Consider the following 14,487-nt stretch of genomic DNA (forward strand, 5'->3'; position numbering starts at 1 on the left):
GAGAAGATATGGGAAATGATTTCCACATCATCCTTCTCATACTTATCTTGAATGGCTCCCATATATCCGTTGATAACTTCGAGCTCTTCGATAAAAACCGTCGGGTCATCTTTATCTGACTCCATCTTGCATTCCTGAAATTCTTCCTGCAGCTGAACATACGCATCAACCTCCTTCGGTTCGTATTTCTTCTTCAACATCTGCCAGGCTTTGAATGCCACATTGTCCTTCACTTTGTCAACAATGTTAAATGCCCTGTCTTGGCACGCCCACACGAGGTAATTCCACGCTGCGTCATTCATCGCCAGCGACTTTCTTTCGTCCTGGCTCAATTCTTCTTCTTTGTTCTGAAGTTCTTCAATATTCAAATCTTGCGTCAATGCCTTCTCCCATTTCTTCCCTTTTCCGACAGCCAATGTCTTCCGACTCCAGGCTCGCCACAACTTCTTGTCCTTTCCGGTGAATGGGAAAACTCGGATGGACTCACCTTCCCACTTCGACTCCGCGTCGACAGTGCTCATGTTTGACCAATGTCAAGATCAACGAACCGTTTGATCAAACGTGTTGAAATCTCGACCCTCTCTGCTCACTCTACGTAGGATAACAGTTAGTCAACTTCCTTCCAAACTCTTGTTCTTATTGTGGGGTTTAAACCTATTTTCTAATGTGTTTTTCACACGATTGACTTCGCTCATTTCAACCGCTCATTCTCGCCAACATTTGCTCTTGTTCCAATTAATCATATTTGAACTTCGCTTGCTTCATCGCACATAGTCTTGCTTTCCTAAACAGATAATTCTCATCACATGAATACATATATTTTCCACCCAACGTCAGTTAGACGTTCGTCCGTTTGTTCCTTTATCAGTCCGAAGTACGGACACATGACTGACGGTCATTTCACGACAGACGTGATCGGAAAGGATGTGGCCCCCCGACGTACGATCCCACATTTGGCTCCCTGGGATCTTCGCGTGTCCTCCAGATTGCGGAACGGTATCAACTGACCAAGTATAAAAACGAGGCTTTCGGCAAGGACACGCCATGGACCGATATTGACTGTGGCGAATTTCTAGATACCGGTCCTTGGGACAACCGCGACAATATCACTATTGTGACTACCCGTCGCGACGGCATTTGCGACCTAATTGTTGACGGTCGCGTACCTTTGGCATACAAAAGTATCTCGGCCACGAATGTTGAATACATGAACGATATTTTGAGACATCCGGTATGTACAATGAGCGACGACACGGCCCGACCCAGTCTGACGGTAGCGAACTGGCTGGTGTACCTGGGCGAATGCTATTGGGAAAAGCAGCAGTGGAATCAAATGATGAACGCCATGAAAACAATCCTTTACGAGCATTCCGAAGTCTCTGTTTGGAACGAGCTAGTCATTTCCAAACCTAAAAACTTGGAAGACGTAACCCAGGCCGTTTTCTACATCGATGGGTCGGACCACTACCATCGAGCCCGAGCCGAGGCGCACCATTTGGGCAAGCCCCTGTTGACGCTACGACTGGGAGACATGGACGAAGATTTGGTGTTTACCTGTGACACGGAATCGAACCCACATAAGGACCTTCAGCGCGGAGTTCGAGGACGTTTATTAGGTCCTAACTTTGAGCATGTGTAGATACATATAAGCAGATGTTTACAGTGGAATCACAAGCCCATCATTTGTGTAAGGAAAATGAGTGGATCTTAAATTTAGTACTAGAAAAGCGCATGCACGGCGTCAACAATGGCTCGCTTTTGGTACCAAGGCCGAACAAGCATCGCGACAACGTGGCCTCCGGGTAAAACTTGAGCGGCCCTATTGCTGGTATCGGATGTCATACGCCCAAGTTCGGCAGTAAACTCCCGACTGAATCGTTGGGGAATAAAATAATCGTGTTGCATATTGACAATATGCAGAGCCGCAATAGATTTGTTCTGGCTTTGGACAGCATCGTTCAGTGGCGACAGATGAAACCGACCCAAAACCTCAAGTGCTTGTGCGTGTGTTTCCCCGTGCGGTTCGTTGGGTTTTTGTTGCAGAGCAGTCCAGTCGATACTGGATTCCAGGACGCCGCTCACCAAAATGGACGGCGACGAACACCCCACGTAAGGGACACAGGCGAGGCGTCGACCGGCGTCCTTGTGGGCAGTTGTGAGAGCAACGGCCGCTGCACCGGAGGCCATGGCTGCGCCCCACGAAAATCCGGTGATACAAACCCGCTGTTGCTCCGAGCGGTGCAAAAAGTAACTCGCGAGGATGGCGGCCTCTTGCATGATGGCGACGCTTTGCAGCAGGAGGTCCTCGACGGTTCGTACAAAGAATGCGGTCTGATTGTCCGGCTTGCGAGCGGCATAATAGGGAGCGGTGACAATAATCGAAGACCAACCACATTCGTCGGCCAATTGAGTGGCCATCTTCAACCGATCCCCTTTGCCCGCCTCGCCGGTTCCTGGCAGCATGATGATGGTGACTGTTTTGCGTTTCTCCTCGATAATTGGTTGGACGTAATAAAATCGGCAGATCTTGGCTTTGTCGGGAAGTAAGTGCGCCACCGGACTCGGAAATGCTCCGGAGGTAACCGAAACAGAACTCTTGACGACTGGTTGACTCCATTGAATACTCCCGTTCTCCAGCTCGGTTCGAAAGCGGTTCCGTTTGTCGCTGGATTTGAGCATGCTGAGCATTTCGTCCTGCGCCCCGAAAGCTAGCTCGTATTTGCCCCATCCGTCCGCAAAGAACTTGGGACGAGCACGTTGAGGAAGCATCCATCGGACGAGCCCAATGGACTTGTCGACCGATCCCAAGAGCCAACTCAGAATCTGCCACAACATTGCCATTGCAAAGCTTACCGCATGAACGAGCCAGAGACAATGAGAACGAGAGCTGGTACCAGTAAACGCTCGCTTTGGGTCTTTCCACACTCGCGTTGACGCAGTGGCAGTGGCAGTGTCAGGGGCATGTTGGCTTGTGGGTTGGAACCGAATGGAAGTTGTTCTACGACGTTCTCGACCTTCGGTGCAGACACGATGAATGAGGAGATCTTTTCGTTGGACGAAATGACGTATTACTCATGGTAAGAAATTATTGCCAAGACTCCTTTGTACATCCAAAAGCGAGCGACGACGTGCTGACTGTGATTATGACTGTGAACAGAAGGCTTCGCGTCTCCTGCCGTGTCTCTTTTCCACGGTTTGAATTCTCCTTCCCGAAGTTTTGCTCGTTTCCGCCAATCTAGATTACAGTGAACGGAGAATCGGACCCCACAGCTAATGCGGGCATCCTCCCTTTGGTATCCCGTACTCCCAAAGGATCTACGGGATCAACGCCATGGCGAGTCCAATGCAATTCGGGAAACCCAGCGAAAGATCCGGGACCATGGAACACTGTCAGACGATGATTATGGACCGCAATCTCAGTCAGCATCGGAATCGCGGTATCAATAGTGGCACTGTCACTCCTTCCATGGGTGGGATAAGTCGCAACGCATCCTATTCATCAGATACGGCTCCACTGCTGCAGCGATCCGGAAGCTCTATTCCTTCCATTCTCGAGTACGAATCCACCAACAATAGAAGCAGCCAAAATCCTACGGAAAGACCGACAATAACCGAAGCCACCAATACCATTCGTTTCCAGGTCATCGTTTGGTACGTCGGAAAAATTGACATGGTGGAAGGAAGGGTTCCCATCACCTTTCGTGTAACAATATACTGGAATGCCTTGGACGAAGTCGACGAAGAGGAACAGGTCCATGACGACGAAACTTCGGCATCGACTCTTAGCCGACGCCCAGCCTGGCAAATGCACGGTAGACAAAAGGCCTTTGTCAAGGAGCTCAAGGATGTACCGTCCCAGACGGTAGAAGTACCACCCGTTTCCATTCTCAACGTGGTAACCTTTGATACCATCGGTAGTCCCGAAGTATCCTTACTGCAGGAAGACACACGGTTGATGCGCTGGACCTGCATGTACCGGGCCACCCTCATTCAGGAACACTGGCGTGTGGACGACTTTCCCCACGATGAGCACGAGATCTCTTTGCGTATGGCTGTCCTTGCGCACCGACAACCGGGATCGCAATGGGATCGGCGGATCTGGAAACTCAGTCTAGCCACGGCTGACGATAGTCAAGGCTCCGTCCGCGTTCCCTACGGTCTCGTTGTAGACCAGGTGTCTATTCCCGAGTTTAGCTATAACAAGAATGACGGGTTATCGTTTGCCTTTGAACCACTTGATCACGGTCCGGGCGGAAATATCGACCGCGATACCTGCTTAGAGGTCAAGCTCAAAGTTTTGCGCGATTCTAGCTACTACGATCGCAACATCATGCCCTTGCTCGGTCTACTTAATTTTGTGGCTATCAGTATTACCGCGCTGGAGGCGCAAAACTTTTTCGAACGCGCTCTACTCACTCTCAACATAACCTTTGTCGAAATTGGTATGCGTATGACAGCCGACTCCAAATTGCCGTCGGCATCGTACCAGATCAAGATGCAACGTATCCTGAACGAGTACTTTTACGGTTTACTGGTTCTGGTGCTAGAATCCCTGTTTGTGTACGAGTTGCACAATTACGGATTCCGGGGGACGGGCGTGGTAGATGCCATCGCGGCGCTTGCGGTCTTCTCTCACAATGCGTATACCCTTTTTACATACTACTCGGACGCCGCCACGGCCCAAAAAAAGTTTTTCCAAATAAAGCAAGAAAAGGTTTGACCGACAAGACATGCTTTAAAATATTTTGCTTTTTTGCAGTTAGTAATTTACCAGTACGTAAACGGCATCCACCTTTCAGTTAGGTCAGGGAGAGCACGAATTTATTATTCTGGTGGTTAGGTCATAACGGCCGTGTGTCATCAACAGAATGCACAGATCTACCCACTTGGAGACAAAATTTGTACTATTTGTTTACAAAAGCCTTATGCTCTATCTGCTCTATCATGGAATCAAAGCACGTCTTCTATTTGCTGGAGTTTTGGCTTGCACGGAAGCAGAGCGCTGGAGTCATCTCCCAGCACTAAGCCAAGGCAACAACATTGTTTCGGTAAGAATCAGATAGATGTCGTCGGACTCCTTGCGGGGCGGGAGCGAAAAAGTCCTCGCAGCAAGCTGCGACTGCCAGCGCCTCGTCGGCGATTGGCAGGTTCCAGCGACTCTCTCATATTGTCGGAAACAAATTCTTCGTCATCTTCGGTCCGTTCCGTTTCCTCATGATCCTTTTCCGGCATGGAAATGTAACCATAAATACGTGTATTGGTATTGGGAGTCATGATGACGGTAATGTCTTCTTCGTTTTCAATTTGCCACCGGCGAATCTTAGAGCGAAGCTTGTGGTTGGTAATGACATCTCGCATGCGCAAAGGTTGCCGGGTACAGGGACAGATATCGCTACCGCGTCCCAGATACTCCAGAATCGATTCTCGTTCAAACGAATGTCCATATTTGCTGATGACAGGATCTTGCATCAATGACAATGTAAGCGGGCAAATGAAATCCTCCGGAACCTCCGTTGTCGGGTCGTTCGGTCCTATACTGTGGGTTCCTTCTTGCGTACTAGTTGTCATTGTGACTTTCTTTGTTGCAAGCGCTACTCTTTCCGCAGACTACCAACAGCAACCGACGAAGAAGTCGTAGAGAGTCAAAGTGTTCTAGCTGGAAAATGTATTGTGATGTCCGACAATCGCTGCCTATGTTGGGCGGTTGTGAATTGACAGGAAGAAAAACGAAGCGTGGTGTTTCGGTCGTATTAAAAACGAGGGCTTGCCTTGTTCGAGTCGTTACTGGTACGGGATGAGGGCTTCCCGAGCAGCATCGGCCGACGCCAACACGGTACCTGACACATAACCCCTCGAAAATAAAGAATGAGACGGCATCGGATTGATTAACCGTGAGATATAATTTTTGAAGTATGTTATCTTTAAACGCAGCTCTACTTGACAAAGACAGTCGTTCGGACCAACAAGAGCAATCGATGGCTAGAAAAATTGCCCATTTATCTAATAAAAGTGATACGTTTGTGAAATAACTCTAAATAAAAATGATCCGGGACAACATGTTTCCTACGTGAAAATTTGGAGGAAACCAAAGTAACGGAGACGAGTGTCTGAATTTGCAAGATACTTTCTGATTTATGCATCGATTGTTTACTTTGCATTCTGAATTCCTTGAATGTGGGCAACAGTCGGCTGGTTTCTGGCCATGAGGTTACAACTTGATTGGAACGCTGTGAGCTTTCATCTCCTAACAGGCGGAAATTTTTAGCTCAAAAAGGGGCTCAAGACAGTGCTTCCGTAGAGAATGGAATGCTTAATGTAAGCGAGTCATTTTCCCATGGTCCAGGCGGAGCAAAGAAAACATGAAGTCCTCCCAAATAGGGGAATAAGGGTGGAGAATGCCTATTGCGTCCGTATCTATGGTTTTCACAGACAAAAGTCAATCTTTCATGCTATCTCTTGTCAAAAAACAGCGACAGAATTTAATCGTGTAACCCTCGTGTGCTGGTAGCATTCAGCTAACGACAGTGGAGGGTACCCGAGCAGAACCCCGCGCTTCCTTCATGTTTGCTGCCCGTTGGAATGATACACTACGAAGTATGACCGACTCATTCTACTTTCCTCCCATATCGACAGGGATTGCGTGACATGTCGCGAGGAACTTTGGAGGGTGGCAGTCGTGCACGATTGATCATTATTGACAATCACTCCATTTGTCGTTAAACATAGAGTTATAGCGTATTTATCGTTTGCAACTCGAAACACCGAAATGGAAGGATTAATTCAACCGAGGAATCGACACAATTATTGAAAAGAAAGTTAAATATATCGAGAATTTTTATCTGAATTTATAAATCAGTATCAATAATGTCTATCTTTTTTATGGCACGCGGTCATCGAAGTTTTTGCTCATAGTTTCGTTCGTTCTCAAAATCAATCGACGGGCCAAACCATCCGAACGACACATTGTGGGGGGATTACAGATTGTCCGCTCTGGATGATGTTTTCTTCATTCGAAAGCGAATCGTTTCATAACGATTTGCAGGAGTAAAAAGCAGAAAATCTTCTATACCCACTAAAAATCCGGGACAAGGCATCACCTCAAAAGCTTTTGGTTCAGCACGTCCAACTCAAAATGAGCGAATTTACGATCAAGACCGAAGACGATAGAACCATTGACGTACCAGATACTTATATCTGTCCCATCACGCTGAACCCGATGGTCCACCCGCTCATGACGAGAACAGGCAGAAACTTTGAGCGACAGGCTATTGTAACTTGGTTGGAACAAAGCAGAACATGTCCTCTCACTAGAGAACCTTTGCAGCCACGCGATTTGGTTCCGAACCGTCCGCTAGAAGCTCAGATGATGTTTTGGCGAAAAAATAATGGAATTTCAGAACCGAACGAGACAGAATTGCAGTCATTTGATCTTCCTTTCGTAGGCTTTCTACAGTTTTCTGAAAAGAATCTACTACAGTCGAGAAGGCACGAAATATTGGCTGCGCACAGCCAACCAAGAGGTCCTCGCCAGCTCCCCACAAGGTCCCAGCGAGCATCGCATCACTCAACCGCCGAAGACGCGCACCAAAATAACCGTCGCTTTCTGTCTCGTATACTAGATAGTGCAGCGCTTGAATTGGATGACTTGTAAACCCGATTGGAAGAGATGTTTATCCATCGAAACACATTGGAGTGGACATTTCGAAAGTAAAATAATTGAAGCTACACAAAACATTAGCATATTTACACAAGTGCTTCGTTCAGGTTTTGCGGTCATGTTAGCGGGAGATACATGGCTTGTATCGATCCAATGAGGGTTTATGGAATCGTTAAGGTAACCGAGAAAAATTCCTTTGGCAGCAGAAATGGGACCTTGAAAGTGCCAAGGAAAGAAAAAAACGGGCCCGTCCTTTACGTGGGATCCTAAACTTCGTCGTCGGAGAAGAATGGTGGTTTACATTTCCCCAGCTAGTACTGATTTACTATCACTGTCGAACCCAAACGACTCTCAGCCAGGTTGAACTGTTTGATACCCTTGCATAAAAGTGACACTTCTCTGGGTGAATAGTTATGCCTCCCCGGCTTCCAAAAACAAGTCTGCCAAGAGTAAGGGGAACAAACACATCAGGACGAGTGCTATCCCGTGTTCGCTCTGACCTATTGTACCAGATAAGGAGCCACATCTAAGCAATTACATCCTCTTTAACAGAGGGAAACTGCATCATTCAAAACTGTTCTTATTTCATGTATTAGTTGGCACAGAGCAGACAAAATTGGGTGGCAGTGAATTGGCACGCTCTCCACTTAATTCACGTCGTTTCGAAAGTCTGAATATAGTCCAGCACGTGGCCAGCGTTGGCTCTTTTTGCCTCATCATAAACACTGTTTTGCCAACGATCTTTCAAAGTCAGGTCTGCGCCATGATCGACCAAGAGCTTTAGTGCGCCAAGATTGCCTTCTGCTGCGGCAATGTGGGCGGCTGTTCGTTTGTCGTAGTCAGAAGCGTTGACTTGAATTCCAGCGCGCAATAGGCGGCCCAAAAAAATAATGTCGCCTTCAGAAACAGCTTGGCAAAGAATTGAAGCTGCCGTGCTATCCACCGTGCATAACTTTGCGTCGTGTTCCAACAGCAGGTTCATTGTATTCTCGTGCCCATTTTTTACTGCTTCGTACAAAGCTGATGAGCCGTGTACATCGACTACATTAGGATTGGCCTTGAACTCCAAAATTGTTTTAACAACGTCGGTGTTGCCTTTCATCGATCCCACCATCAGTGCCGTACGATCGTCGTAATCAGCATTGTTAGGGTCAAATCCTTGATCGCACATGAGCGTGATCGTGTCAGTATCCCCTCGAGAAGCGGCAAATAGGAGACGAGTAGTCTGGTCATCTTTTTGTTTGTCCATGTGCATCTTCACGAGATCTTTGATGGCTGTAAGAGATTCATGCTGGCGAGTTGCGTCCTCATAGCTCCAATTGATCGCGCCATACGACGGACTATCATCGTACACGGATCCTGCACGAAGGAGTGACAGATTCTTAGGGAGCTGGAGCTCAAGCTCGATTTGTTGAACTTTCTTGAGCAGATTATGCAAGATTTTGCCAACGCTCCCGGGGTGATCCTGGGCGAGAAGTTTGTAGGCCGATTGGGAAATGGTCAAAGTCTTGCAAACCGTCAAGCAACTAATAGATTCAACTTGTGGCGATTCAGTCAGAAATCCTATCTCCCCAATGAAGTCTCCTGACTCTATTTGTCTTCTTTCTCTAGAAGTGGACGGTTCGGAATAATCAAAGTCGTCGTCTTCGTCGATTTTGATCGTCGCAATCTCGGCGAGCCCGCCAACCAACAAGAACATATCAGAAGAAATAGAGCCACGTTCAACGATCTCTTCACCCGGGCTAAAAATCTCGACACTGCAGGAGGCCAAGAAAGCGTCTACAAACTGTGGTCGTATGCCCTTCATCAGAGATGTTTTCGCTAGAGATGGTAAATATAGCTTTCGCAGGACCTTGCGACGAACGGCACTGGGGAAGTGCTTTAAAACTTGTTCGTCAGCGATCTCTCGATTGCTAAACTCCAGACGGAGCTGGGTTTTTAGCTTTTTCTGGAAGCTTTTGTCAAATTCATGCATCGCAGAGTACTGGTTCAGGACTTGTAACGAATCTCGGTAGTCACCGGTTTTTTCATCACCTTTCACGATCAGCAAGGTAATAGAACCGATAATCCAGGATTGAACGATGATATTCAGAAACATGAAGATCATTCCCCAAATCTGCTCACCCGCATTTGACGGGGAGAAGTCGCCGTACCCTACCGTCGTGAAAGTTACAACGGCCCAATACAGCGAAACTACATAACGCTCAACACCATTCAAGCCAAACACCAGAGGACCCAACCAGGTCGTTTCGTCAAAATCCTTGAGTCGGGCCAATAAATACATACCACAAGCGGAAAAATGTGTGACCGTCAACGCCACAGAAAAGTCTCGCGTGAGGGTGAACCACATAAGAGAAACGTGCGCATTGTATTGCAAAATGTCCGAAAGTGGCATCACACGGTGAAGTCGTACAAGTTTCAGTAATCGAAAAAGCGATAGCAGCAGAGCCGTGTTGGTGCTTTCGCCAAGCTCGCCAGCAATCGAAAGTGCCACCGTTTCAAATGGAAACACTCCGATAAAGTCGATCCAAAACATGCGACGGCAGTAACTTGTCAAAATCTTGCTTCTTTCAATCACAAGTTCCTCGTTGTCATAAAAGGCCAAATTGAAGTTCACAACGATGTCCAGGGCAAAGACAATCATCAGAATGTATTCGAGCGAGGCGGCGCCGTCGTTGAATTTTCCTGCCTCCTTTTGGAAAGCAATCATGTAGGGTTCAAAGAAGACGGTGAAAATGGCTAAGACTACAGTCGTGCCCCACCAAACGCTATAGGCAGTCATCCAAGGAAAAATGAGGCCGGTAATTTCGGCCTCCTGGACAAGGCGCCGGGAGGAGCCGGTCGACTTTTCTCCGCGAACGCCATTCGGTCTCGTGCTCAGGACTTTGCGGACACTCGAACGATCCAGTGGCATAGTCAACTCAGCGTACTCTTGTTGTTTAGCAACACTTTTCTTAGCCTCAAGTGGAAACCTTTGATGTTATTTACGATGCCTGATCGTTTCGTACAATTCTTCAGCATCTCCATCCAAAATTACCTTACTGTTAGCGTCCAATAATTTTCGTCGAATCCTCCCTTATTTTTCACCGAACTTGTATCCACACGGTTCATAGGACCATCATGAAGTTTGCTTGTCTTCCGTAATTTTACTGCGAATTTGTCGAACGAACAACTTTCGAAACGTCATCTTCTGTTCTAAAAAAAAACCTTTCACCGTTTTCGGGGCTTCTTCTTCATCTTTCATAATTATACTCCGCTGAATGTCAGAAAGTCCGTTGTGGCGACAAAAAATACCAGAATTAACACCCCACTTGTCCGACATTCCAGTGTTTACTGACCAAACAACATATACTGTAAACATATTTACAGTTAACACATTAGAACGAATGCTAGCTGCAAAAGACTTGTTCTTATCGCTACCATCGCCCTCTCAGAGTACATTGTCAACAACTGATCATTGCTATTGCTCTACTAATGTAAACGTCGAGAGCTATTCTATTTCAACGCGCTCGCCAATTTTGATCCCTTTGAAGTCACCTTCTTGTTGCAGTTCGAATCCAAACGTTTGACAGAAAAAGGAATATTCAGAGAGTAGTGCGTGAGATATGTGATTCGACTGCCGAAACCCATGCTGTTCTCCTTTGTACAGAATCAAAGTTGAAGGCAGACCCTTTTTCCGATGTGCCGCGTACATGGTCTCAGCCTGGCTGGGTGGAACAACCTTGTCTTCGTCACCTTGCAAAAGGATTGCGGGGCAAGTCAGTTGGTCTAGGTGTAAAATGGGACAACGAGCGTCGAACATTTCCTTGGCTTCGGGGTAAGGTCCAATCAACCCTTCCAAGTAGCGGCTTTCGAACTTGTGCGTTTCGTCAGCCAATAGAGACAGGTCGCCAATGCCGTACAAGGAAGCTCCAGCTCGAAACGTGTTGGTAAACGTTAATGCTGCCAATGTGGTGTATCCGCCGGCACTGCGTCCATCAATACAGATCCAGTTCGCATTGGCCTTTTTCTGCAGGACGCAATACAAAGCTGCGTGTTTAACGTCGTCCACATCTAGAAGACCCCAGTTTCCCAATAGAGACTGCCGATAGGCCTTGCCGTAACCTGTACTCCCACCGTAGTCAACATCCAACACGGCAAAGCCGCGACTCGTCCAAAACTGCACATCGAGTCGAAACGTTGTGGACGTTCGCGCGGTTGGTCCGCCGTGAGCTTTGACGAGTAGAGGCGGGGCGAACTCTGGATCGGCTTGGAGTGCCGAATGCAAATTGGTAGGTGGGTAGTCGTATGCGTAGCGAAACCCTACACCAATATCTGACGACGGCGCCTGAATGGCACCTCCACCATATTCGTGTACCGCGGACCGTACGTTGGCCGTTTCCGGTGTTGGCCCGTTCGTGTTGCCCGTGTGTGGGTCCCCACGTCCGACCTCCGTTCTGCGGGTCCGTACAACCGTAGAAGACGGTACGTGCAGGGTCCGTGGTGGCAGCGGGTTGCTTGTGGCAACGCGGCGCGCAACTCGGTCAAGGTCACGCCAGAGCTAGCGACCGTGGCCGTCGTAATCGGAGAGTCCACTCGCGTCAAACGCCGTGTCGACGGGGACTGCGGGGACGCCAGACACGGAGTCATTCTGTTTCACGTTTTCTCACACTTTTTTGTTTCTTTCATTGCTCGAACATTGTGTGACGCCAGATCGTATGGTGCGACGGCAGCAAGAGTCTCAACACTGCGACGACTGACGACTAGAGGTGTAGATTGCGACGAGCGGTGTCTGTCTTCCATCTATCATCGTTCCGTCCGGATGTTCGAATGTCAACAATTGTGCTTAGAATACCGGTGAATCGGGGATACACGGGATGGACATGATTCACTGTCACTTCAGACTGTCTCTCGACATAACCGGCCTGCCATTTGCATCTATTTTTATCTACGGACAGGGGAAACTCGTGTCTTGTCGTCCAAAGGTCTCACACGGGACTCCTGGGAATGCAGAGAGACGGCCGAACGATATATCCAAGCTCACTCTGGCGCACGCGTTCTTTGTGGGAAAAGGCGAACTCGTTACCCAACGCTGCCATGTGGGTTCCCGACGGTGCGAGTAGGTACCGGTAGACGAGTAAGGGGTCGCTCGACTGGCCCTATCGAGCAGCGTCTCACTGGACTCACCCGAGTGCCCTATTTTGGGAATACCGACGCTTGTTCCGTTGTCGGGACCAATTTTGTCAGTCCGTCGGCGCATACCACACCGTGTCGAGCTCTGGCACGTTCCATCCCGGGGGAACCAACAACCCGACCAGTGAACTTTTAACTCTAACCAAGAATGGTGCGAAGAACAACGAGATCGGCGGCCAGTTTCGTCCTGGTGATGGTTGCCATAGGTACTACCGTATGTCCTCCAGCGAGCTCCTTCGTCCTTCGGCCGTGTCGAGTGTTGTTTCCGGCGAACGCGCCTGTACGCACCACTCGCGCACCCACAACGCTCCCCGCCCTACTCTCACGTCCAGGCTTGACGGACCGCCACGGCGGCACCGCACCAGCCAAAAGCTCCGTTACCGTAATTGACCCGGTTACCGACTGTGAAGTTGTCCTCCTGGGTTGCTTTCACGGGGCTCCGTCGTCCAGTGCGGATGTGGAGGCGTGCTTGGTGGACACCGATGCGCACCACCAACCCAATCCGACGGACGTGATAGTCCTCGAGCTCTGCGCCACGCGCTTTACGGATCTACGACGAAATGTCCTGGCTGTGGACGAAAAGAACAATGCCGTTCCCACCGATTCGGCGTCTTGGTGGACTTGGTTCGTGGGTATGGTCCGTCAAACGGGAAAGACCAGGGGTTGGTCGACCGGACTGGCAGCCGCCATTCTAGGTGTCGTGAGCGGTATGCAAACCGCCCTCTCGGGTTTAGAACCCGGTTTAGAATTCGCTACAGCGTTCCGGATTGCGGCCAAGCGCGAGGTCGATATCGTATTGGCGGATCAACCCGTCGAAGAAACCTTGACTCGCATTGGAAATTTGCCTCGAGGGAGTCTGGAATTGTGGAAAGACTGGTGGCACAACGGATGGGAGAATTCCTTCGGTCCGGAAGCCAGCTCGTTGGTCACTGCCTTGGCGGGCGACACTTCCAACGCGGTGCCGCAAGTCACCCTCTGGGGATTTTTGACACGCAGCGAAGCAGCCTTACGAGATCTAGCGCGATTGATTATTCCTCCGTTCGTCGTGCTGCAGTCAATGGTACTCGTCATTGATCAAGCCGCTGAGTCACTGTTCCCGGGAAACTTGGAATTGACGACCGTACCGGAAACGGACAGTCTAGCGACAGTGCTAGTCGTGATCTCGGCCAACGTGATCAGTCTTGCCCTAGGGTACGTGGCGGTCGCTTTGCCTGCCGCCAAGGTCATCTTGCGGGAACGAGACGACACGTTGACGGTCGGTATTCGGGAAGCCTGTCGTGTGGCCCAGGCATCCGCTGCCGCAGAGAACCGACGTGGTCGTGTAGTGGCGGTGTTGGGACTCCTCCACGTGAACGGTGTCGCTCAGCGCCTTTCCAAAAAGTACGCCACGGTGGAACACCAGAGTATTGATAACCTGTCCGGTCAAGTCCCGACGACGCCCCTGGTGGAAAACGAGATTTCTGCTACTGGAAGGCAGCGAACGCGAGATAGGTAGAGAAGCCGCAAACTGTGCTTTGTAGCTCTTCCACGCCTCGGGACCACAATGGTGAAACTACAGAAATGACATAATATTAATGTACCGAAGTGTTCTTTCTACAGGCGTTTGTGAAAATCTCTATCGACCGTCAACTGCAGAGATTTACGAATTGACATGGTTC

General features: G+C 49.0%; 5 protein-coding genes across 5 annotated transcripts; 3 read left to right on the top strand and 2 right to left on the bottom strand.

Moving 5' to 3' along the window:
• Positions 1-1,240: 1,240 nt before the first annotated feature.
• On the top strand, positions 1,241-1,639 carry PHATRDRAFT_36514 (predicted protein; the record flags this gene model as incomplete). The annotated part of the gene is made up of 1 exon (XM_002180838.1): positions 1,241-1,639. The coding sequence occupies one exon, from the start codon at positions 1,241-1,243 to the stop codon at positions 1,637-1,639; it is 399 nt and encodes a 132-aa protein (XP_002180874.1).
• Positions 1,640-1,688: 49 nt separating this feature from the next.
• PHATRDRAFT_46539 (predicted protein) lies at positions 1,689-2,930 on the bottom strand. The gene has a single exon (XM_002181007.1). The coding sequence runs from the start codon at positions 2,839-2,841 to the stop codon at positions 1,720-1,722; it is 1,122 nt and encodes a 373-aa protein (XP_002181043.1). The 5' UTR covers positions 2,842-2,930; the 3' UTR covers positions 1,689-1,719.
• Positions 2,931-3,246: 316 nt separating this feature from the next.
• PHATRDRAFT_46540 (predicted protein) lies at positions 3,247-4,797 on the top strand. The gene has a single exon (XM_002180839.1). The coding sequence runs from the start codon at positions 3,332-3,334 to the stop codon at positions 4,718-4,720; it is 1,389 nt and encodes a 462-aa protein (XP_002180875.1). The 5' UTR covers positions 3,247-3,331; the 3' UTR covers positions 4,721-4,797.
• Positions 4,798-5,055: 258 nt separating this feature from the next.
• PHATRDRAFT_36517 (predicted protein) lies at positions 5,056-5,568 on the bottom strand (the record flags this gene model as incomplete). The annotated part of the gene is made up of 1 exon (XM_002181008.1): positions 5,056-5,568. One exon carries the CDS (start codon positions 5,566-5,568, stop codon positions 5,056-5,058), a length of 513 nt encoding a protein of 170 aa, XP_002181044.1.
• Positions 5,569-12,689: 7,121 nt separating this feature from the next.
• Positions 12,690-14,423, top strand: PHATRDRAFT_46542 (predicted protein). Its single transcript, XM_002180840.1, has 3 exons — positions 12,690-12,755; positions 12,807-13,109; positions 13,162-14,423. Exons 1-3 carry the CDS (start codon positions 12,734-12,736, stop codon positions 14,322-14,324), a joined length of 1,488 nt encoding a protein of 495 aa, XP_002180876.1. The 5' UTR covers positions 12,690-12,733; the 3' UTR covers positions 14,325-14,423.
• Positions 14,424-14,487: the final 64 nt, after the last annotated feature.

The sequence above is a fragment of the Phaeodactylum tricornutum genome, chromosome 10 (assembly GCF_000150955.2).
Source record: "Phaeodactylum tricornutum CCAP 1055/1 chromosome 10, whole genome shotgun sequence".
Classification (NCBI taxonomy): Eukaryota; Bacillariophyta; class Bacillariophyceae; order Surirellales; family Neidiaceae; genus Phaeodactylum; species Phaeodactylum tricornutum.